Source organism: Ziziphus jujuba, chromosome 4 (genome assembly GCF_031755915.1).
Source record: "Ziziphus jujuba cultivar Dongzao chromosome 4, ASM3175591v1".
Classification (NCBI taxonomy): domain Eukaryota; kingdom Viridiplantae; phylum Streptophyta; class Magnoliopsida; order Rosales; family Rhamnaceae; genus Ziziphus; species Ziziphus jujuba.
This window is the reverse complement of record NC_083382.1, coordinates 1,077,457-1,101,809: the sequence shown is the minus strand read 5'-3', so window position 1 is coordinate 1,101,809 and position 24,353 is coordinate 1,077,457. Positions and strand designations below refer to the sequence as shown.

Genomic DNA, 24,353 nt, shown 5'->3' with positions numbered 1-24,353 from the left:
TAATTAAATGATAAATAAAAAGGAAAAAGAAAAACAAAACATGCAGTAAATGCCTTGGAAAAGACTTTTAGACCCTGTCCATTGCCACGTCATCTAAGTGTACGGTATAAGTGCATTAAATATCAAGCTTCTCCAATAAAAAAAAGAAGAAGAATAAAATAATATATATATATATATATATTTAATTTATTAATAAATAAACAAAAGAAAAAACATGTATGTATATAAAAACCGTACTCTGACAAGGACCACTGAAGAATGGTGGCACATGCCCCTTGTCATATCAGTTCCAAAATGAAGGGTGAGGATTAAGTAAGTACATGCCGATCAACGTCTCAGATTGGCGTTTCCCACAACTCTGACACACTCTCTTTCTCTCTCTGCTGCTATGAGGTCCAGCTCGGTCGGGTCCTCTTATAAGAAGGGAAACTCCCTGTTTTCTCTCTTTTCTCCAAAAAAAAAAGCTTTTTTTTTATTTTCTTTTTCACTGTAAATTTCCACAGCCCAAAATCCTTCTCTCTCTCTCTCTCTCTCTCTGTTACTGGGTCTCTGAATCCATGGATAGTGATAGCCTACAAAAAGAGGAAGGCTTTCATTTACTCTAGCAAGCAATTTTTATTTTTTTTCCTTTTTTCTTTTAGTACTGTGATGTGTCTGCTCTGCTGAGCTCATCCATGGTGATCTTGAAGAACGTGCTACTCCTATGGAGGGAGCCTTTTCCACTATTTGGTGTTTGAATTGTGAAGGATCTCATTGAATATGGTGAAGAAATGTCATGGCTTGAAGGAGATGGTAAGTGGGTTTCCTCTGGAGTGCAATGGGTATGTGCTGGTAAAAATAAAGTCTTTGTTATTGGGATGGTCAATAAGGGTGAGCATTGCTGTTGTATTATAAATTAGGGTTCTTTATTTTATGGTTTTGACTTGGGAGGAATAAATAAAGAGTACCCAGAAAACAAAAAAGTGAGAAAAAGCTTGAAATGAAGCTTTCAACATCAGGGTTGGGTCAGCAGGATCATGAAGGTATCATATACATCTCTTTCTCTCCTTTTCTTTCTCTCTTTTTATATATATTTTTGGCTGGGTCTATGCATATCCACTGTAAAATATCATGTGTCACTTTCATATTCCTTTTTTTATTTGTTGTTGTTGTTTAATTATTTAAATATTGGGCATTTGCAATCCCTGGAGAACTTTGTTTGTTTATCTATATTTGTCATCTATTAGGCAATCTAATTATAATAAATTAATAATCTAAGAACAAAATAGAAAAAGAAAAAATATGGTAATGATGAATGGATGATGTAGGAGGCGAGAAGAAGTGTTTGAATTCAGAGCTATGGCATGCATGTGCTGGGCCTCTTGTGTCCCTACCATCGCCTGGAACTCGTGTGGTCTACTTCCCTCAGGGCCATAGTGAGCAGGTTCTCTCTTTCTCCCTCTCTCTCTGTCTCCATCTTTCTTTATTTCTCTCACATATTAATATGTTTTACTTAGAAGCTAAAGTGTTTCATTTTTGTTTATGCAAACATTTTGGACTTATGTTAATGTGATTCTAGTCTTAGAATAACTAAATGAACGAGCTTTTGAATGTATAGGTTGCTGCCACAACAAACAAAGAAGTTGATGGCCATATACCAAATTATCCAAGTTTGCCGCCTCAGTTGTTCTGTCAACTCCACAATGTCACCATGCATGTAGGCGTTCTGTATTTTGCTTTTCCTTTTAATAAAAATGCTGAAACCTTACATATATTTTTTGAATGGGATGGAATTATGTATGGAATTTCAGGCAGATGTTGAAACTGATGAAGTATATGCGCAACTGACATTACAACCTTTGACACCGGTAATGATTTATTCGGTTTGTTTGTTGTGAAAGTTTGAAAACTGTTATGGTTTTGAACTTTTTATGGACATTGTGTATTGAATGGAGTTGCTAATCTTCTTTATCTTGGCTTCCACAGCAAGAACAGAAAGATACATTTCTTCCCATGGAGTTGGGAATTCCAAGCAAGCAGCCGACAAATTACTTTTGCAAGACATTGACAGCTAGTGATACTAGTACACATGGAGGCTTCTCTGTTCCTCGTCGGGCAGCCGAGAAAGTTTTCCCTCCACTGGTAGTTTCTCCCTCTAGTGCTTGCATCTGTTCCTTTTGATTATATATGTTTGTCTACTTGTATGATGATACTCTTCTTTTTATCTTTTATTTATTTATTTATTTTTTTTCTTTGAAGGATTTCGCACAACAGCCACCAGCTCAGGAACTTATAGCAAGGGATCTCCATGATGTTGAGTGGAAGTTTAGGCATATATTTCGGGGTAGGATTTTGATTCTGAGTAACTGATATTGTTCTTGATTAGCTTGTTATGTTTTATAATTTATTTGGTAGTATTGGGAGGTGGAGGAAACTGAATATTTTGAAAATTTTCAAGTTTTCTTCTTTTAGTGACAAAAACAAAACCATTTCCAGCACAGATGGTAAAGTTTTAAATAGATTAATATGGTTAATGTGATTTATTTTTTGAGTTTATAGATAAACCTTGACAAGAGTGGATAAACCAATAGGCTGTCCCCCCCAAAAACAATGTAGAAATGTTAACATTAATAATAATAATATCCAAGTAATTACATCACATGTAATTGTTAAAGAACCATTATTTCTAAAAGTGTTTAGCTATATGGGGTAGGGTATTAGTTTATGTTTTCTCCTCTTTTCATGTGGTGGTGGCCAATATATTGTATGAAGTTGAAATTTGGGAATATTATGCCTGAGGATATTAACATTTTACCAAACTTATCCAGATGCCATGTTGAAGAATCATTTTTTGTAAAAGCATAAGCTATTTTGTTTCAGAGCCAAACGTTTATTTATGTTCTTGTAGTATCAATTTAACTAGAACAATAGTCAATTTGAAGATGATGGTTATACTAGTTCGAAGGTATTGCAATGATATAGCTATTGATCATTTGGTGGATCAATTTAAAAAAAAAGAAGGTAAAATTAAGGGTAAATGAGCCCTACTTAATTTTGATGCTAATGGGAATTTGGCCGTCAAACTTGTTTCTTGAGCATTGTCGTTCCTTTAAATTTTGTCAGAGATTGAAATTAAGTCCATCATTTATGGATTTGGTTAAATTTAACAAATTTTAAGTGGAAAAATTAAGGGAGTGTCATTAATGTTGTGATTTGTCTTAACAATACAATTCTAATGGAAAAAACAATGTAAAGTTACCTATTGATTGAACTCAACTTGATTAGTTTGACTCTTTGTTTTAATTTTTAACTTTGCTACATGTTTTAAATACGTTTTCAAATAAAAGTTAAAACAACTATCAAATTTTTATCAATTGCAGTTCATTTGTAAGTTATATTTTGGATGTATTTGTCAAGTTATGTTATATTTTAGCGATGAGGACTCAATTGTCACATTGATTAAAAAAAATTAAGGGTTTCCATTGTTCAAAAGCAAGTTTAAATGGGGTTACAGAGTGGGTCAAAGTTAATAGGGTGGTGGATGGTTTGGGAGGGTTACAGTTCACTCTAGAAAAGATTGGTAGGCAATTCATGCTTGCAATATGATTTTCCTCTAAAACAAAATTGGTATGCAATATTATGCTTACTATATTTCAGTAAGAGAAGATTGAATTGTCATTTTCAAAGACTACTCTCTTGTATATATGGTCTATCATTTACCATTTTAATTCTTCTGAATTTGATTCCAATCATGAATTCTAAACTGGTGCCACTGTTACCAATATGAAGATATGGTCACAATTGAGAATAAGTGCAAGGAGTGTTTGTTAAGTAAAACGATGTTGTAGATAAATATAGGAGTGTACATTAGAGTTTAACTGGGAGATATCTAGACTCAAGATGATCTTGGTTTAGTTCAAAGATGAAATATAGGAAATGAAAGTGAATGGTGGTAGGAAGGTTTGATAGATTGTTTTTAGCATCTTGGCTGCTTGTTGGTAAGGAAGTGGAGGATGATGTAATTGTAACATTTGAACTGGAAGGATTCAATAAAGAAGTGTGCTTATTCTTCCATAGACAAAAAAAATTAAAGGTTGAAGGATGGTATATTTATATGATAGAACTTAGAAGCATTCACTTCCCCACCAAATGGAATGTTGTGTGATTTAAGAGATATCATTGACTCTGAAACATGTTTAGCTGAGATGAGAACATAATAGAAGGGGTTTAGTTTATCTTGCTTATTAACAAGGGCAGGAGTTTAGAATAATATGAGTGGATTAAACTCAGTCACTTGTTATTTGCAATAGAGTGCCTTGATAGTTTAAGGGAATTGATCCAAGTCTGAGGTATGAAAGGGTTTAAAAGGCAATTTCTCATCTGTTCTAATATCATGAAATGCGTTCTTACTAATAAAGTGAAGTATTCTATAAAATCGAAAGGGTTAAAATGACAGAAAGCTAGCCCAATTAGCACATCAGTGTGACTTCTTTTATGAAGCTATTTGTGGAATATTGGCTGCTAGTCCAATTAGTTGGGATTAATGCTTCATCGAGTTACATTGATGTGGAATCTTATACAAGCTTTACCACTGGTTGTCTATTTGGTGCTACCAATTGAATTCACGATGATAGGATAGCATAATGCCTCATTTGGCTTGCTTGATGATATTTGAACTTCGTTGTGGTATGCCAAACGGTCAACCTGTGTTTTTACCAATAAGATAAGAAAGTTGATGATATTCTCAGTTAAAACTGCTCACTTCAACTCAGTTGTACTTTTAGTTGGTTCTTAATTCTTCAACGAGGGTCCACTGTTACATGTTACCGATAACGTTCAGTATAGTTGACTGTTCTATTCATTGCTCATTCTGCAGGACAGCCTAAACGGCATCTACTTACCACTGGCTGGAGTGTCTTTGTTAGTGCTAAAAGACTTGTTGCAGGCGATTCGGTTCTTTTTATATGGTATCTTTTATATTTTCTCTTTTCTTGCACTGAAAATTTATTGGTGCATGTCGGATCAAGTGTTACAATCTAGTTAATTACCATTAATAGGAATGAGAAAAATCAGCTTCTTTTGGGGATTCGCCGTGCCACTCGACCGCAAACTGTTATGCCATCATCTGTTTTATCGAGTGATAGCATGCACATTGGACTTCTTGCAGCTGCTGCTCATGCTTCTGCAACTAATAGCTGTTTTACAGTCTTCTATAATCCAAGGTGCAAATAATCTTCAAAATTTTTTTTACATTACTTGATGTCTCTTTCTGCTTACATACTCATCATTTCCAGGGCTAGTCCATCTGAATTTGTCATACCCCTTTCAAAGTACATTAAAGCTGTATTTCACACACGTGTTTCAGTTGGGATGCGATTTCGGATGCTTTTTGAGACTGAAGAGTCCAGTGTCCGGAGGTATTGTAATAGCTGATGATCTTGTACTGTATTCATTATTGTTATTGTTCCTACTAATCTTTCCTTGCAATCATGTAATCATCCTGTTTGATTTCTTTGTAAAATGCTCATTTAAATAGTCAGTGTTTTACCATTTAATTGAGTCAACATCAAATCTATCTCATTTGTTTTTTATTTTTTTATTTTATTATATATATATATATTTAATGATAAGTTTGCATGAAGTAAAGTTAAAAATGCAGGGCAATTGATTTGATTCTGAGACTTATTTGATAAGAGTGTTACATGGATAAATCCTCTTTTTTAATCCATGTTTAAAGTTCAAGGCTAGTTTTGGATTTCAAATTTCTTAGTGAAGAATAATGGTAACCATCAGGTATATTTGGAGCCTTCAGAGAATTTGTTGCGGCTGTGAGTGGATTGCTTGAGAAGGCTTAGGAATTTTGGAAGGTTGAGGGGTTTTGTCATGGTTAGGGAAAAATTTAGGTTTCCCAGTTACAATTTGCTGATGGTACTTTAATGTTTGATTTCAAGTAAGGAAAGTAATTTACACAACTATGTTATACATTATTGGAAGTTTTTAGTTTTGAGTTCAGATCTTAAGATTAATTTGCATCAGGGTGTTATCTTAGGGATGAATTGTGATCCTTCATCACTGCAGATTTAGCTTCTTTGATTTTTTGATTGGGGAGCATCCCTTATTATTGTAGTCAAATCAATCGTTAGAGCTATTTATAAATAATTAGTATTAACTATTTTATGCTTATTACGGTTCTATTTGTGTTGCATGGTGATGTTTAGGAGCATGCACATTCATATTGTTCTAGAGGAAATACTTCATTATAGCACAAGTTCCTATTGTTTTAGTTTCAATAATCCAATAAACTGTAGCCTCTATTATGCATGTTTTAGTGCCATACACACATTTATCCTGTATTTAGATGTGGAAGGCTTAACTTGTCCAGGTACATGGGTACAATAACTGGCATAAGCGATCTGGATCCTGTTCGTTGGCCGAATTCCCATTGGCGATCTATCAAGGTAATAAAGCATTGTCTGCCTTAAGGTTTATTATAGTATTCGTGTATTCGTCCTTTAGTCCTCCATATTAATGCAGTCTCATATGGTAGATATCTGCACTTGAGCTTGAGGAGGAAAGACTCTTCACAACTTTCTTTTCAGATTTTCTGTTTTTATTTTCAATTTCTGAAAGTTTAACCCCACAAATATTGTCATTGTCAATGTATCTTCATTTCTTTATGCCCATTGGATTTAGTGCATAAAATACCAATTTCAACTAGCATTTCATTTTGGTATTACTTTACCTGTTATATAAATAAGACTAGTCACCTAACTTTTCCTTATGTTTTATAATGTAATCAAAATTCAATTATTCACTAATTTAATTCACTAATTTTGTGTTACATCTACTTAGCTTGATATGCATGGTTAGGCCTGTTTTTTTAAACTACTTAAGCTTTTGGGGGGTAGTTATAACTTGACACTAGTGATTGATGGATATCTGTAGAATTATGTTACTGGTAACCTAAGGTAGGGGCCTATGCTTAGTCCTGCGCTCATCAACACTCATTATAAGTAATTAGTCTTTCATACCTTCTTTTTTTTTTTTTTTTTTTTTGATATTGTAGGTTGGTTGGGATGAATCAACTGCAGGTGAAAGGCAGCCAAGGGTATCATTATGGGAAATTGAACCTCTAACAACTTTCCCAATGTATCCGTCATTGTTTCCCCTTCGGTTGAAACGTCCTTGGCATCCTGGGGCTTCATCTATCCATGGTATTTGTCTGTAGAAAGAACGTTTATTAAATTTTCACCATCTCAGCATATTGAGGTTTATATAACTTGAGTCGTATTTGCTTAATTCAGTTAGAATATTAGAGTTCAAATAATATTTTCCATGCTAAAAACCAGTGTAGATTTTATACTTCAGATTAGGGATTGTTGTTCGTACATCAATTGGTTGTTCTTGCAATGAAAAGTGAATGACCACTTGTATTGGTTGCCTGCATATTCATTTTTGTAATGGTTGATCTTCTTTTTTTTTTTTTTTTTTTTTAAATGGAATTCTACTGTTCTTTGTTTTATTTAAGCTTGGAGGTTTGTATGATTTAACTAGTTTATTTATTTATTTATATTTGATCTCATTTAATCCAGCTCAGAAATGTGTTTAATATTAAAATGAAATTATTGTGTATAATATCTCTCTTCTATGGCATGTTTAAAAATTTAATCTTTCAAATTTTATATGCCACTTGTCCCAAATCTTATTATTGGTTCTTATGATATTCTTGCAGATAACAGAGATGAAGCAGCTAACAGCTTAATGTGGTTAAGGGGGGGTACTGCTGACCAAGGACTTCACTCGTTAAATTTTCCGGCTGTTAATATGTTTCCCTGGATGCAGCAGAGACTGGATCCAACTTTGATGGCAACTGATCATGGTCAGCAGTACCAAGCCATGTTGGCTACCGGTTTGCAGAATGTAGGAAGTGGAGATCCCTTGAGACAACAAATGATGCACTTTCAGCAGCCTTTCCACTATCTTCAGCAGTCTGGTAGCCATAGCCATAATAATCCACTGTTGCAGCTTCAGCATCAACAGATTTCTCATAATATGCCACAGACACAAACCCACATTTCGAATGAGAATCTCTCTCCGCACCACCTTTTACCACAACAGTTCAACAATCAAGCGGAGGAGCACGCTGCAACCCAGCAACAGCAACAGCAGCAGCAACACACTTATCATGATGCACTTCAGATCCAAAGTGAACAGTTGCATCAAAGGCAGCAGCTGAATGTGCCCTCTTCATCGATACCCAAAACTGATTTCTTGGATTCAAGCACAAAGTTTTCAGCATCAATGACTACCCCTAGACAAAATGTACTTGGTTCACTGTGTCCTGAAGGCAGTGGCAATCTTTTGAACTTGACAAGAGATGGTCAGTCATTAATCCCTGACCAGTTACCTCAACAATCTTGGACCACAAAGTATGCACATCCACAGGTCAATGCTTTTGCCAACTCAATGTCACTTCCACCATATGCTGGAAAAGAAACCACCATGGGGCAGGAAAACTCTAATTCAGATTCTCAGAATCCTACTCGTTATGTTGTTAATGTAGAATCGTCTGGACTTCTACTTCCAACCGTAGTGCCTAGTTTTGCTACTTCAAGCAATGCTGATGTGTCCTCAATGCCACTGGGGGATTCTGGATATAGGAGTTCTCTGTATAATAGCATGCAGGACTCTTCTGAGACATTGCATGGTACAGAGCAAATTGACACCCCGAACCCTGCTCGTACGTTTGTTAAGGTGTGAGCTGTTAGCTGGAAGTAATTATGTTTTTGTTTACTCATATTTTTGCCTGGTTGTGTTGGCCAGATGATCCTCTGTTCTTTGTGCAGGTTTATAAATCAGGTTCGGTTGGTCGCTCACTGGACATCTCTCGGTTCAGCAGCTACCATGAGCTGCGAGAAGAGCTGGCGCAGATGTTTGGAATTGAGGGAAAATTAGAAGAACCTCTTAGATCAGGCTGGCAGCTTGTATTTGTCGACAGGGAGAATGATGTGCTTCTCCTTGGAGACGATCCATGGGAGTAAGCACTTGATTCATTAATAAATCACCTTTGATATGGTTCCCTCTTATTTTATTGCTTTGTCCTTGACCTGTTAAATGACCTAGTATGATTTTTTGCACTTTCAGTGAGTCTTGTAGATTCTAGCCATAGTAATAGTGGAGCCCATCCTATTCATTTTTCCTTTTCTCAGTTTCTATGAGAAATTGGAAATTCTCTATGAGAAAGGAATGTAGAATATGATTTTTGCCTAAAGTTGAGTAGTCTCAATAGACACAGCATTTGATTTGCTGCAGAATAATTACAAAGTAGCCTTCGGGATAGGAGATTAGGAAAGACTTAGAGCAGAATCACAAACTTTAATTTAAAAAAAAAAAAAAATAATAATAAATAAAATGGTTAAGAGTAGTTTGGATTGGGTATAGAAACAAGAGTCTGAGAGATGACTGCGCGATGGAAGTTAGTGAAAGTTAAAGAAGATATGAAAGTTAGGGTTAATTGGTGGCTATTTTTTTAATTGTTAAACAGATTGCAGGATGGAAGAAGGGTTATGGGAGCAGCTTGAGGTAGGGGAAGTTCTATAGGCTAGGGTTAGGACCAATTACGGTGGTGGCAGGCTAGAGGTAGGATTTACTATTAGTGAACTTCTGGGTTTGACATATCACAAATGTCATCAGAATGTCTTTTGATGATCAAGCAGGCATATATTGTCTTTTGGTCCAATTTTTCCTGCAAGGACCAAACTGCATATTATGTTGATTGTCATTTTGTGAGATATTTGGCAATGTGTAAACAGATCTTTACAGTGCAAGCGTTATCTGGAATAGGACCTAGGTAGAGGATATTGTTGAGAAGCTCATATTGTTCTTGGGCACCATTTTGAGTTAATGAGCTGCTGAATCATCAACTTCTGCTGCAACAAAGATGCCCGATTGAAAATTGGTTGCAGTCATGTAGAATCTTCTCCTTGTAAAGCAATTTAAGGAAACCGTTCCTCATCAAAATTTTGCTATTAAAACTGCTATCTACTACTAATACTCTACTAATACCATTTTTAACTCGTGCATGTAGTTGGTTAACTTACCAACTTAAGCTTTTAGGAATAGTGACAGCTTAATATGATATCAGAACTTACATGTATATGTGAGATCTTAAGTTTGAATCTAATTAATCTCCATTTTTGTTAGTAAATTTTACTATATGTGTGAGGCCCAAAATCTGTCCTCCATGAATTGGAAGGCCTACACATAAAGGGAACAATGGCAACTTAAATAATTTTCTTTTTGTGTCCATATGCAGGGCATTTGTGAATAATGTCTGGTATATCAAGATCCTTTCACCAGAGGATATGCACAAGATGGGGGAGCAAGCAGTTGAATCCTTTAGCCCAAATGCGGGTCAAAGAATGAATAGCAGTGGTGGTGGTGATAGTCAAGATCACCTTTCTGGCTTACCATCTTATGGCTCACTTGAATATTGAGAGAGAGCACAATTTATGGTATGAAATACTGTCTCCCGTTAGATCGAGTCTGTCTATGGGCAGAAACCTTATAAGTTGAGTGTGCATTATTAAAGGATTTTCTTGTTTTGTTGTGTAAAAACTCCCCCTTTATTTTCCTTTCTCTTTGCATTAGCATTTGTAGATGTCCTTTTTATCAGACACTTAGCTGAGGAATTTGTGCTTCATGGATAAGAATATGTACGACTTTGGAAAAAGAAAGTAAATGTTGAAAGCCATTTGTAGCTTTTAGCTGAAATAAATAGGAGTTAAATCAATCAGTGATTGTTTTCGTTTCATGCGGTAATTGTTTTTGTGGAGTTTTATTACTCTTGCTTTGCATAGCCTTGTTTTTTTAATTTTTTTGATAACTGCTTTGCATAGCTTTCTATTATTTGAAAATTTTGGTGTTTAAAATATTTTCTTGAAGATAAACAGATTTTTCAAGTGTGACACCAAAGGGCTTATGTATGAATCATAAATATAACAGTCAATCAATCAGTAGGTTGACTGGCACTAAACTGCACTAAACTGCTATACTTATGCTTGCTTACCTTTTGGCACTGAACTGTATAACATTTCTACTAAACTCTTTTGCAAAACAAATTTAAAAAGCTATCCAACTGGTAGTCTTACATGAAGTTTCAGCCAATGAGACAAGGTAGCAAAGTGTATATGGAACTTTGATGCCTTGTTTCCTTGAGGCAGCTGGAAAGACTGTATGTTAGATGGTCTGAGTGGCCGCATTGAAGAAATTTATGTCATTTCATTTCATACAAATAATGAATCAAGAATTTTTGAGGCCTCAAATTTCCGGCGCCAAAACCAAAATTCATCACATAGTATTTTAGAAGTATTTTATTGTCAAAGAAATGGCATTAATTTGTAGCTTAGAATGTTTTGGTGACCGGAATATGGCTGCAACCGAGCCAAACAAGACATTTACTTTGCATTCATCTAAAGCATATAGAAGTTTCTAATTTTTTATACCACATTATACATGACAGCGAATTTATGTTTTAGTTTAGCAAAAGTTGAGAGCTTTAATGGTCTTCGAAGAATATAAATTCGAAAAGTTAAACTTAAAAGTGAAAAATCAAACTTTCAAAAACCACACATTTGATGGTGACCGTGTAACCCGGCAAAAACAAATGTCTTTTGGTAAAAGATGGATTGGAAAAGAAAAGAAAAAAACAAAAAATGTAAAAGTAAAGAAGAAAGTCGAGAGAAATAATTAGTGGGGCTGTATGATGGCAATTATATATGGCCCCAGTAGTGTAGGCACGCAAAACACATGATGTTTGCTAAAATGAATTGTCATTTAATTTTTACCAATAATTCATTCAATATTGAATGTTTGTCGTAAATTCCAGAAAGAATAGAATTGAAAATGACATTGAAAATGGATTACCATTGGTTGTCAAAAATTCATTGAAACTTTCCTAAAAAAAAGAGAAGGAATTAGAGCCCTGCAGACATAAATCTTCATATAGAATTTGTTAGAAGATAGTGACCATTAGAGCACATATATATATATATATATATAATATGGAACCCACCTTTTCCATTTCCATTTCCATTTTCACAGTGGCAGTTGCTGCCTGGGCTACTCTTGCTTTCAGCAGCCATCCAGCAGAATCATCTGAAAAAGAAGAAAAGACTTTGCATTAATCTGTGTGGTGGAGTCATAAATATCTCAACTCCACCACTACAAGCCCTTGCAACTTGCCTGGTATTACTTGCAATCTTGGTGGAAGCATGACTCATATTTCTCTACATGACTGACGATTCACTAGAGAAAAAGGAGCTTGGAAGATATCTTAAAAGCTATTCATTTCCAAGCAGGACTTGTTGGGAGCATCCCACCAGAGATAGCTACTCTTTCCAAGCTCCACCTACCTCAGCTTCTCTCATAATAATTTTACAAATCAACTACCTCTTTCGTTAGGAAACCTCTCCCAATTGGTGAAGCATGACATTTCTTATTATAGAATCAACAGTACATTCCTCCAGAACTATGCAATTTTGATCTGTTTGTTGCATTGAACTTGAGCTCCAACAACTTGCATGGTCCAATTCCTTCATCACTTGGTCATTTGTTGAACCTCACTCGTTTCCAAATTTTGCAAAAAATCATATCAATGGTCAGTTACCTCTCACTCACAAGTCTCACCCATTTGGTGGATTTGAGAGTTTATTCTAATAAGATTAACGGTTCCATTCCAGCTTCCATGGTAAAGATGAAAAATTTTGAACCCTTGATCAGTCTGATAAGACGTTCAATGGACTACTCTCCCCTCCAGTCTGGGTTGTCAATTAACCAAATTCACCACTCTGTGTCATTTAATTCAAACCGTATTAGTGTGGTTCAATTCATGCGGAAATAGGGAAGCTGACCAACCTTAATTATCTAAACGAAGCTGACCAACCTTAATTATCTAGACTTTGTTGATGATTAATAAGCTCATCCGGCAACTACCTCCAACTCTTGGTGGATTAGCTAATTTGCTAACTCTGTAACTTAATTTTAAGTTCCAACCAAATGAATGGATCCATCTTGTCAATTGGACAGCTAGTAAACCTGATTTGTCTCCACTTAAATGGAAATATGCTCAAACCATCCACATTGGGTCATTTATCCATTTTAACCACGTAGACTGCATCTTGACTCCAACAAAATTAATGGATCCATCCCTTCAGAAATTGGAAACCTAAAAAATTTGGAGAGGTTGGGACTCGAGAATAACTAATTAACTGGTGGAATACGTTCTTCTGTATGTGATTTAACCAACTTACAATTTTTGAGACTTAGTTGTAACTAGCTAAGTGGTCGAATTTGAAGAATCTGATTGGCTAGTTTGCAACCGAGTTCCAACAACCTCATTGGTCCAATATTTGTGACATCTTTAGGTTGTCTTGAAAGCATAAAAATAATTGATTTGTCAGGGAACCATTTCAACGGAAGCATCCCACTGAGGTATTTACACTTTCTACTCTCACTTAATTTGACCACGGTTGGAACTCAGTTGTTGGAGAAATACCTTCTCAACTTGGCAATCTCACAAACCTGTCCACCTTGAACCTTTGGCTATAACAATCTCAGTGGTACCATCCCCTCTTCTGTTCTACTTCGATTCAAGAACATTTCACTCAATCTTGAAGGCAAAGAAGGATTGTGGATCCTGGATGATTTGTAATTTTCCCTATGAAATATGTAATATATATACATGTATGTACACAGTTGAATCTTCCTCATAAAAATATTGCTGTTAAAACTATCTACTACTAATACTACTGTTAACTAGTGCACATAGTTGGTCGACTTACTAACAACTTGAGTTTTTAGGAACAGTGACTGCTTATTAGATAGCAGAGCTTACATTTCTATAAGTTGTTAAAGTTTGAATATCATTAATCTCCATTTTTGTTAATAAACATAATTGCACCATATATGTGCAAGGCCCAAAATTTGTCTTCTTAATAAAGTGGCAGACCCACCGTGAAGGAAAAAATGGCTACTTAAATAATTGCTATTTGGTATCCACATGCAGGGTATTTGTGAATAATGTATGGTATATCAAGATCCTTCCACTGCAGGAGGAGTTTCACAAGATGGGGGAGCAAGCAGCTGAATCCTTCAGGCCAAATGCGGGTCAAAGAATGAATAGTAGTGGCGGCGGTGATGATCAAGACCAACTTTCTGGCTTACCAACTTATTAAGCATATAGAGCTTTCACATTTGTAAAACCGCATGATATATAACAACTAATTTACAGCTTTGTTTTTTGGGCAAAAGTTGAAAGCTCTAGGCACTTCCAAGAATAATGAAGAATTCAAAGTTAAGAAAAGAGTAAAAAAAAAAATCAAACTTCAAAAAGCATACACACTTGATGATGACCGTCTAACCAGGTAAAGACACATTTCTTTTGGTATAGGAAAAAACAAAAAAGCAAAAGAAAAAAAGTAAAGAAGAAAGATGAGAGAAATAGTAATTGAAGAAAGTTGAGAGAAATAGTAATTGGGGCCTTATAATGGCAATTATTATATATGTTATCCTTAGTGGCCATGCGGAACACATGCTGTTTGCTAGGATAGATATCAATATTACCAGAATATTTTATCCAAAGTTGGATGCTTGCCATAAAGTTGACAAAGACTAGCATTAAAAACGATAATGAAAATCCATTGAAACTTTCCTTAACAGAAGAGAAAGGCAATAGAGCCCTGCAGTCTGCAGATATAAATCTTCATATAGAATTTGTTAGAAGCTAGCTAGTCATCATCAGAGCATATATGGCACCCTCTATTTCCATTTCCATTTTGACAGTGGCACTATCTGCCTGGGCTTCTCTTGTTTTGAGCAGCTATGCTGCAGAATCACCTGACAAAGAAGCAAAGGCTTTGCTTGAATCTGGGTGGTGGAGTCGTAAATATCTCAACTCTACCACTACAAGTCCTTGCAACTTGCATGGTATTACTTGCAACGTTGGTGGAAGCATTACTCATATTTCTCTACATGAAGATTCTGTAGAGAAAAAGAAGCTTGGGAGATTTCTTAACAGCTCTTCATTTCCGAATTTAGTCAGTTTGGACGTTGCTGGAGCTGGACTCGTTGGGGGCATCCCACCAGAGGTAGCTACTCTTTCGAAGCTCACCTATCTTGATCTCTCCTATAATAATCTTACAGGTGAGTTACCATTTTCTCTAGGAAACCTTTCCCAATTGGTGATGCTTGACATTTCTCATAACCAAATCAATGGTTCCATTCCACCAGAACTGGGCAATTTGATCAGCCTTGTTGCATTAAACTTGAGCTCCAAACAACTTGTATGGTCCAATACCTTCATCGCTTGGCCATTTGCTGAACCTCACTCACTTCCTACTTTATAAAAATCAAATCAATGGCCAGTTACCTCTTTCACTCACAAGTCTCACCAGTTTGGTGGATTTGAATGTTTTTTCTAATAAGATAAGTGGTTCCATCCCAGCTGACATAGGAAACCTGAAAAATCTTGATTCCTTGATCATGTCTGCTAACAAGCTTAATGGATCACTTCCCTCTAGTGTGGGTCAATTAACCAAACTAACCGCTCTGTCCCTTTATTCAAACCGTATCAGTGGTTCAATTCCTCCGGAAATAGGGAAACTGACCAACCTTACTTATCTCGACCTTGATGATAATAACCTCATTGGACAACTACCTCCAATTTTGGGTCAGTTAACTAATTTGTCTTATCTGTACCTTAATTCCAACCATTTAAATGGATCAATTCCTCTCTCAATTGGACAGCTAGTGAAACTGGATTCTCTGTTCCTAAATGGCAATATGCTCAGTGGACCACTTCCACCCACATTGGGTCATTTAACAAATTTGGTAGAGTTACGTCTTGAGTCAAACAAATTTAACGGATCCATCCCTCCAGAAATTGGAAATCTTATAAATCTGGAGAGTTTGGGACTCGAGAATAACCAATTAACTGGTGCAATACCGTCTGCTATATGTAATTTAACCAACTTACAATATTTGTGCCTCAGTCAGAATCAGATAAGCGGTTCGTTGCCTTCTCGAATAGGGAATTTAAAGAATCTGACAAGTTTGCTACTCAGTTCAAACAACCTCATGGGTCCTATTATGCCATCTTTAAGTGGTCTGGAGAGTATAAAGTATATTGACATGTCAGACAACCACTTCAATGGAAGCATACCAGCTGAGATATGTTCCCTTTCTACACTCACTTTTTTGGACCTCAGTAACAACTCAATTGTTGGACAAATACCTTCCCAATTTCATAACATTAGAAGCTTGACCACCTTGAACCTTGCCTGCAACTCAATCCTTGGAGAAATACTTTCTGAACTAGGCGACCTCAAAAACTTGACCACCTTGAACCTTGCCTATAACAATCTCACTGGTAGCATCCCCTCTTCTGTTCTAAGTCAATTTAAGAACAATTCGCTCAATCTTGATGGCAACAAGGATTTATGCGGTAACTTCACAGGTTTTCTTCCCTGCAGCTTACTGTCGATCCCACCAAGTAGTCATCACGGTGTCATCAACAAAATCAAAAGCATTATTATTCCTGTCTCAGTTATACTTTTCTTGTCATTTCTTGTGCTTATAATGGCAATGTTCTACAAAAATAAAAAGTGCCTATCAGTTGGTGAGACAATCACAATGAAGAATGGAGATATATTTTCAATATGGAATTATGATGGGAACATAGCATACAATGACATCATACAAGCAACAGAGGATTTTGATATAAAGTATTGCATTGGTACTGGTGGTTATGGAAGTGTCTACAAAGCACAATTGCCTAATGGCAAAATAGTTGCTCTGAAAAAACTTCACACTTCAGAGGCTGAAGAACATGCTTTGAGAAAGAGTTTCACAAATGAGGTGAAAACATTGATAGAAATAAGACATCGAAACATTGTGAGACTCTATGGTTTCTGTTTACATAAAAGGTGTATGTTTTTGATTTATGAATATATGGAAAAAGGGAGTTTGTTTTGTGTGTTGAACAATGATGCTGAGGCTATGGAATTGGATTGGGAGAAAAGAGTGAATATTATCATAGGTATAGTGAACGCACTGTGTTACATGCACCATGACTGCAGTCCACCAATTGTTCATCGTGATGTAACCACAAACAATGTTCTAGTAAACTCAGAACTACAGGCCGTTGTAGCTGATTTTGGCACAGCAAGACTCCTTGATCCTAATTCGTCCACACAAAGTACCATACTTGCGGGTACTTATGGTTATATTGCTCCAGGTAAGTTAATTTTCTTTTAAACTTAATTGTGGGAATCACCATAACGTAGTATTTCAACACTAATACTAATCTATATTGCAGAATTTGCGTATACTACTGCTATAACAGAAAAATGCGATGTGTATAGTTTTGGAGTGGTGACACTTGAAATTTTAATGGGAAGGCATCCAAAGGAATTGTTATCATCATTATCATCATCAGCTACACAAAGTCAATTGCTAAATGAAGTTTTAGACAAACGCCTACCACCCCCAACAAGTCGTTTGGATGTGCATAATGTTGTTCTTGTTTCTGCAATTGCCTTGGCATGCTTACATTCCAACCCAAAGTGTCGACCAACTATGCAAAGTGTTTCTCAACAATTCCTTGCCCGCAGAAATCTGTTAGCAGTTCAGTGTTTTCATGAAATTTCAATGGGGCAGCTCATGAACCAACAAGTCTATGTAGACCGTGACCAAAGTGAGATGTGTACAACTTCCGTCCAAAGATGATTTTTTTCTTTTTGACTAGGATAAACATATGATTCTATATATGTAAAGGTCAGTAGGCAAATTTTTTTTTTTTTTTTAATAAATTTCTGTTGCTATATGTAACATTGAAATTAATGCATTCATGGATCTTAATTAACCATATATAATCATTAATCAACCTAGTCTCACTAAAAAAACAGAGTAATGCATAAAATAAGAACTGATAAAAAGACTAGGAGAAATATTCTGTTTCCAAGTTCAAAAAAGCATACTTTGTAAGAACCATAGTAGTAATTGTACATTGTCCTCCGGTTTTTATTTTTCTATGCTCAGGCAGTATGGTCTTTATATCTTTTATGTTGGATGCTATATATTAGAATCCGCATAGAATATATAACTTGTTTTGCGGTGGACATAGAAGTCAAGAATGGCTTCGTAAGACGGAGTATGATAGGCTGAGACAGAGAAAATAATGGTGGAGACCAATGAAAAGCTGAAGTGACTATTCTTATCATTTGACACTCCGTATATACATACATGGTATAATACATCAAGTAAATTTTCTGACCATGTCACTTTTGTAGGGTCTGTTTTCCCTTTTTCATCAGTTGATCAATCGTTAAAGTCTCAATCGGATGGTGTCTGTGTTCTCTTAAGACCTTTTTGTTTTTTTTTTTTTTTTGTTTCCACATCTTAATCCTGTTAGGTATATGCATACAGCAACTATCACTCTCTCATTTAATCCTCAATCTGTGCACGCCTTATCACAATCGAATTCCTCTCCAACTTGTAGATGAGAGAATGACAATCCTGGAAAAGTCTCAACTCTGTTATTGAGGAAAACCAAGCTAAATACAAGTTGTAGTTAACAAGTATAACAAGCCAATGAACACAAGGCTAGTTCCAAAAGTATTATGTTCTATTATCATAATCATCGTCATCAGTACACAAAGTGAATAGCTAATTCAAGTTTTAGACAAATGCTTACCAACCCGGATAAGTCGGTTGTATGCACATAATATTGTTCTTGTTTCTGCAATTGCCTAGGCATATTGCTTATAGTCCAAACCAAAGTTTCGAGAAACCATGCTAAATGTTTCCAAACAATCTCTTGTTCGCAGAAATCTAACAGCAGTTCAGTGTTTTCATAAATTTCAGTAGGCCAGCTCATGAGTATTCTTATTTTTCATTTTTTATTTTTTATTTTATGTTTATTTATATTGTAAAACATTATTTTTTTAATTAATAAATATCAAAATCATCTAATGAAGGTATATATAGGTTACGTTTATGCACATTTGGACCGTTCACTAACCAATCTCATGAGTAAACATATAATATTCATATAGTTAGAGGCTCAAGTAGAGTATAAGAGATTATTATTTATTAAATTTTTAATTATATATATATATATATATAAACACACACACCACCATTCTCTCTCTATATATAAATGTTGGATGGTATATAACATTCCTTATGCAATGTACATAACATTGCTAAAAAGGTAGCATTCAAGAAACAGAACTTTTTTCTTAGACAGAGACGAGTAGAATAGGAGGACCACTCAGCGGAGAGCTGAAGTTATCCTTGATGTGCCAAATGTCCTTCCACACCCAATCACTTTCAACTACTAGAAGATTTTCTAACAAAGCATAAGCTGACTTCATCAAGAAAGAGCCATTTGAAGAAAACTGGAAGAAATGTTGATATTCCCTTCAACATATCTTTAAGGAATGTAATAAAGTTGTTGACTATCTTGCCAATATAAGTCATAAATTATTTTGGGTTTTCATATTCTCAAGCAGCAGTTATTTTTTAATTTTCTTGTTAGATCAGATTATACGGATGCTTTAGATACCAGATAGATTCTAATATAGTTTTTTGGACATTTGATCCCCAATACAAAAAAAAAAAAAAAAAAAAAAAAAAAAAGAGTGAATGTTATCCTATATACATAATAAAATAACCTGATTTATTCTTCAGATTAACCTTCCATTAGAAAATTTATATAAGCGTAATTAGGGATTGTTCTTTTTATGTAAATTCCATTTGGTGTCCAAGAATATTCATAGTTAAGCAGATTAAAATAGCCCCCAAAAAAAAAAAAAAAAACTTTCAAAGTTGATTTGATTTCTTTAAGTGTATAAATAGACAGGGAAAGAACTATGAATCTATGACTCATTACTAGCTAGAAAGTATACAAACTAAGAAAAGTCTAAAGACAACGAAAGAGCCAATAATTGTACCAGGGAATTAATTAAGATTGACAGAGCATTCAGTGGCTCGGCTTTCTTCTTGGGTCATAATTGGAATGGACTAAAAAAGCTTTTATTTGTTTATTATTATAGCAATTCTAAAATGTTTCTGAACAATTGGGATAAAGGCATATGAAAGCTTGGTTATATAGAATTGGTTTGAAGTAGTACTCTGTACACAACAGAGCAGAGCATATGGCAGCAGCCTCCATATGCATAACCATTTTCACTGCGGCAGTAGCCTGGAATACCCATGTAGTTGTCAGCACTCCTGAACAAGAAGCAAAGGCTCTGCTCCAATCTGGGTGGTGGAGTCCTAAATATGTTAACATCACCTCTACAACCCCATGCAACTTGACCGGTATTACCTGCAATGGCAGGAAGCATTACGCATATTTCTCTTCATCACCATTCTGTACAGTACAAGAAGCTTGGGAGATTTCTCAACTCGTCCTCATTTCCGAATTTAGTTGTTCTTGATCTTGCTGAAGCTGGACTCTCTGGGAGTATTCCACCAGAGATTGCTACTCTTTCAAAGCTCATCCACCTTGTGCACTATCGTAATCATCTTACAGGTGAGTTGCCTCCTTCACTAGCAAACCTGTCCCAGCTGGTCCGGCTTGATCTTTCTTTCAATTATATCCATAGTACCATTCCTCTAGACTTGAGCAATTTAATTTCATATTTGAGGTTTTTTTATGCCTACTTTAAGGTTATTTTATTCATTTTTTAAATTGTGTTTTGATTTTTTTTATTCTATTTCTTTCAATGTTTTTTAGGTTTTTTATTTTTGATGAATTTCTTATTTTAAGTTGTTTACTAGTAGTATCATATTTTACTTTGTTTTAATTTTAGATTTTTTTTTTAATCACATGCAAATGTTTTTTCTTTAGGTATACAATCTTGTTAATTTCTGTTAACATGCAATGTTTGTTTACTGGTTTCTTTAGTTTTTTATTTTTTTTTATTTTTTTATTTTTTAACACAATATTATAATAGTAATATAGATTTTTATTTTTGAAAAAATAATAGTAGCATACCTAGTTTTATAATAAAAGTATAGTTGATAGTTTTATCTAAAAAAAAAAAAAATAGTTTATACCTAGATATAAGTAGAGTTAACTTTTTTTTTTTCTTTTTATGTATTATATTTCTTAGTTAAGGAAATATCAAAACATGACCATTGATAGCATGTGGAATAAACAATTTACCCTATGACGTAACTTCACTTTGAAAATAAACTAGAGATAAAGTGCATAAAGAAACTAGCAAGAGAAAATAGAAAGAAAAGTGGAGTAGAAATAAAAAAAGCAGTAAGAGAAAGTTTAAAAGTAACAGAGAAGAAAACCAAGGGGAAGTAGATGGTGTTGAAAAAGAAAATAGAGAAAAAAAAAAATGAAAAAAAGAAGCAAAAAGAAAAAGCAGTGATAAAAAGTAAAGCGATAACAAAAAAGAGGAAGTAAAAGAACAAACACAACAGAGAAAGAAAATCAAGAGAAAAAGATTTCAGAGAAAGACAGAGGCAAAAAACAGAGAGAAAATACAGAGATAAAAACAAAGAGAAATTCCAGAGAAAAAAATAGAAAGGAAAAGAAAGCAAATAAGAGAGAAGAAGAAGACAGAACACCACACCCACACTCACCTTAGAGGGCAAGGGAACCTCAGGCAATCCCTGAGTGTTTCTCTGCTCCCAAACACCATAAAACCATTTCTTCTTATTAAAAAAGAATTATACAATCATATCTTAGCCTCCATGGGCTTTACAATATTTACAAACACCTCCCTCCCCTGCACACTTTCGAAAGTACACCATCCATAACTCTAATCTTACACAGTTCCTGTATTCCTCCAAGATAGCTTTATTCTCCTAGATCAAGCTGTAATAAAGAATTCAGTACAACAACAAAAAAGAAAATTATGAGCTTCTTATTGATACAAAGAATTAATAATAATAATAATAAAAGCAATCAACATCCAAGCTACAAGTTTTACACACAGCTCTCTCCCCTTCACACTGTCTTCAACACACCACATTGGTCGTATAGAGGAGAAGGCCCATATCAAGCTGTAACACTAACAAAGAACTAATTACAACAACAAGAAAGATAATTATAAACTTAGAAAACAAACATATTGATAATAAAAAAGAAAAAAAAAATTGACACTAAGCTATAACTTTTCCAGGATGGTAGCCCAACAAGAAAACAAAATATACTCAATACATTATAACTGGAATACAAACTTGACATCACCCCCCAAAAAGTTGCATAAAAGTTAACTGGACACCAGAATGGTTTAGGATATGTTACAGAAAATAAGTAAATTATTTTCCTTGATGTCCGTTATCCTCTCCTCTCCAAAATCTCATTCAGATTTAGGAGCACCTCTAATCTTAAATGGGCAGTTTATGTTTTGGTGATTTGTGCATGTTACATGGACCAAAAAGAGCGGCATTTTCTCCTAGACTTTTGATTATAGACTTTGCCGACCATGTGTACTAGATTGATTTAATAAATAAATTTCAAAGCCTGAAATATTGGATTATTTATTTATTTAAACATTGTCATCCTGTGTAATTATTGTAAACATTCATATCGAGAATTTTGTATACTCTCTATGATAAATAAGTATAATGACTCCCAAAGCCCACATAAATCTAACCTAAAAAAGAACACAGAAATGCACTAAAAAATAGAACTGTCAAGATCATAAACAAACACCAAAATATCCCATCAGAAACCAAAAGATGCGAAATTTTATTAGCAAACAAACAAATTGATAATAAACATAATTAAGGAGATAACATAGAACCACTAAGATCATATGCCCGAATACCAAAACATCCAATCAGAAACCAAAAGAAACAAAATTTCTCAGTAAACAAACAAAAATTGATAACAACCCCCCCAAAAAAAAAAAAAAAAAAACAAAAAAACAAAAAAAAAAAAAAACAAAAAATTGAAAACATAATCGACCTACCAACCATACCTGAACGCCAGAGTCGGAGATTCCAAGTAGAGAGTTGTGAGGGACCATTTCTACGCCGTTTTTGTTCTAGAAGACGGTGAGCCAATGTTTGGATGTGAGAGTGGATCACATCGGAGTATTGGCTGGACAAGGGTGTTTGAAAGCGGCGGAGATCGAATTCCCCAACTGCTTGAATTGCTTCGTTTCCTCTATTCAGAATTCTACAGAAGAAGAAAAGGAGAAAGAGAAATATAGCCGTTAAGTTAATTATCTTCTTTTGTACCTTCACCAAACCCACAAGTGGGTGAGCGAGTGTCAGACACGCGCTCGCCGAAGTGAAAAAAAGGCTTTATTTGAATATATTGCGAACTTTTCACCAATAAAAGAAAAAAAAAAAAAAAAGAGTGATATGTTGCTAATTTATAATTAAAAAAAAAGAGTGATATATTGCAAATTTATAAAATCTTTCATATATATATATATATATGATTATACTTTCATTTAAAAAATTGTACATTTAATCTTAATCCTTATGATGGAAAATATTTTTATTTAGTTTCTAATATTTTAAGGCTTTTTTTTTTTTTGACAGAATAAAGTTTTCATTAAGAAAAGTGTATTACATCATCAAAATGAGCTTTCTAAGATCAAGAAAATAAGGAAATTCCCAATTCGAAGGAATAAACCTATTCAAAGCTTTCTTAATAACCCAATCAATTATTTTATTTGCACTACAAGAAACAAAAGAATATATATATATAAAAGAACTAATTTAATTAAACCCGAAGGAGGCCATCAAGCCTCATTTTCATTAGTTTTCCTGATCCCAAACGCACATCGCTAAGCTCCTGAAATTCCAAATTTGCATTCCAAGCAGTCTTGATCACTTTCAATGGATTTGGTGCTAACTCCATCAAAAGCCAACCTATTCCGTGATTTCCAAATCTCCTACCATATCAAAGGCAACAAGGTACTGGCACTTTTATCTTCATTCTACATAGTTCAAATAACTCCCCTTTCAACTAGCTTAAAAGTCAATGTGTGAAGAACATCATGTTGCCTCAGATTGAAAATTAATCCAAACAATGCAAGCTTCATCCAACCACACTTAAAAAATGATGATCACTTGATTCAGCGAACCATTACAATTAGGATACTAATCATCCAATGCAGTATGTCTACCATGATGGGCCAAACGGAGTTGCCAACATATCGTGCAAGATTCTCTAAATCAAAAAACAAAGTTTTGGTTGAATCTCTCGCGTGTGTTTGGTGCATAGGATCAAACAGGGATTATTATTTTAAGATTTAACAAACTAGATTAGATATACTATTGTAATATGTTTGACGTAGTCTCGAATTAAATACTAGATTAGATATGTTATA

At 34.7% G+C, this 24,353-nt stretch overlaps 3 protein-coding genes and 1 long non-coding RNA gene across 4 annotated transcripts; 3 read left to right on the top strand and 1 right to left on the bottom strand.

The window, feature by feature from the left end:
• Nucleotides 1-441: 441 nt before the first annotated feature.
• On the top strand, nucleotides 442-10,771 carry LOC107415798 (auxin response factor 8). The gene is made up of 14 exons (XM_016024190.4): nucleotides 442-1,022; nucleotides 1,308-1,423; nucleotides 1,598-1,696; nucleotides 1,791-1,847; nucleotides 1,966-2,121; nucleotides 2,239-2,323; nucleotides 4,856-4,946; nucleotides 5,037-5,201; nucleotides 5,274-5,396; nucleotides 6,362-6,437; nucleotides 7,046-7,193; nucleotides 7,712-8,733; nucleotides 8,826-9,016; nucleotides 10,295-10,771. Exons 1-14 carry the CDS (start codon nucleotides 980-982, stop codon nucleotides 10,473-10,475), a joined length of 2,553 nt encoding a protein of 850 aa, XP_015879676.2. The 5' UTR covers nucleotides 442-979; the 3' UTR covers nucleotides 10,476-10,771.
• A 4,015-nt stretch (nucleotides 10,772-14,786) lies between these two features.
• LOC132803392 (probable leucine-rich repeat receptor-like protein kinase At1g35710) lies at nucleotides 14,787-15,383 on the top strand. Its single transcript, XM_060816243.1, has one exon. The coding sequence runs from the start codon at nucleotides 14,787-14,789 to the stop codon at nucleotides 15,381-15,383; it is 597 nt and encodes a 198-aa protein (XP_060672226.1).
• Nucleotides 15,384-15,511: 128 nt separating this feature from the next.
• LOC107415777 (MDIS1-interacting receptor like kinase 2-like) lies at nucleotides 15,512-17,860 on the top strand. Its single transcript, XM_016024168.4, has 2 exons — nucleotides 15,512-17,272; nucleotides 17,354-17,860. The coding sequence occupies exons 1-2, from the start codon at nucleotides 15,520-15,522 to the stop codon at nucleotides 17,761-17,763; spliced, it is 2,163 nt and encodes a 720-aa protein (XP_015879654.3). The 5' UTR covers nucleotides 15,512-15,519; the 3' UTR covers nucleotides 17,764-17,860.
• Nucleotides 17,861-21,079: 3,219 nt separating this feature from the next.
• On the bottom strand, nucleotides 21,080-23,354 carry LOC132803381 (uncharacterized). The gene is made up of 3 exons (XR_009638574.1): nucleotides 22,989-23,354; nucleotides 21,997-22,065; nucleotides 21,080-21,877 (listed from the first exon to the last, which is right to left on the bottom strand). It is a non-coding gene; the product is annotated as an uncharacterized LOC132803381 (long non-coding RNA).
• Nucleotides 23,355-24,353: the final 999 nt, after the last annotated feature.

What these genes read in the sequence shown, in the direction of transcription:
- LOC107415798 (XM_016024190.4), top strand. Translation starts at nt 980, where the DNA reads ATGAAGCTTTCAACATCAGGGTTGGGTCAGCAGGATCATGAAG. An exon ending in CTCAGGGCCATAGTGAGCAG is followed by an intron (nt 1,424 to 1,597) that starts GTTCTCTCTTTC and finishes TTGAATGTATAG; the next exon opens with GTTGCTGCCACAACAAACAA. An exon ending in ACAGTCTTCTATAATCCAAG is followed by an intron (nt 5,202 to 5,273) that starts GTGCAAATAATC and finishes CATCATTTCCAG; the next exon opens with GGCTAGTCCATCTGAATTTG.
- LOC132803392 (XM_060816243.1), top strand. Translation starts at nt 14,787, where the DNA reads ATGGCACCCTCTATTTCCATTTCCATTTTGACAGTGGCACTATCTGCC.
- LOC107415777 (XM_016024168.4), top strand. Translation starts at nt 15,520, where the DNA reads ATGTCTGCTAACAAGCTTAATGGATCACTTCCCTCTAGTGTGGGTCAA. An exon ending in TTATGGTTATATTGCTCCAG is followed by an intron (nt 17,273 to 17,353) that starts GTAAGTTAATTT and finishes TCTATATTGCAG; the next exon opens with AATTTGCGTATACTACTGCT.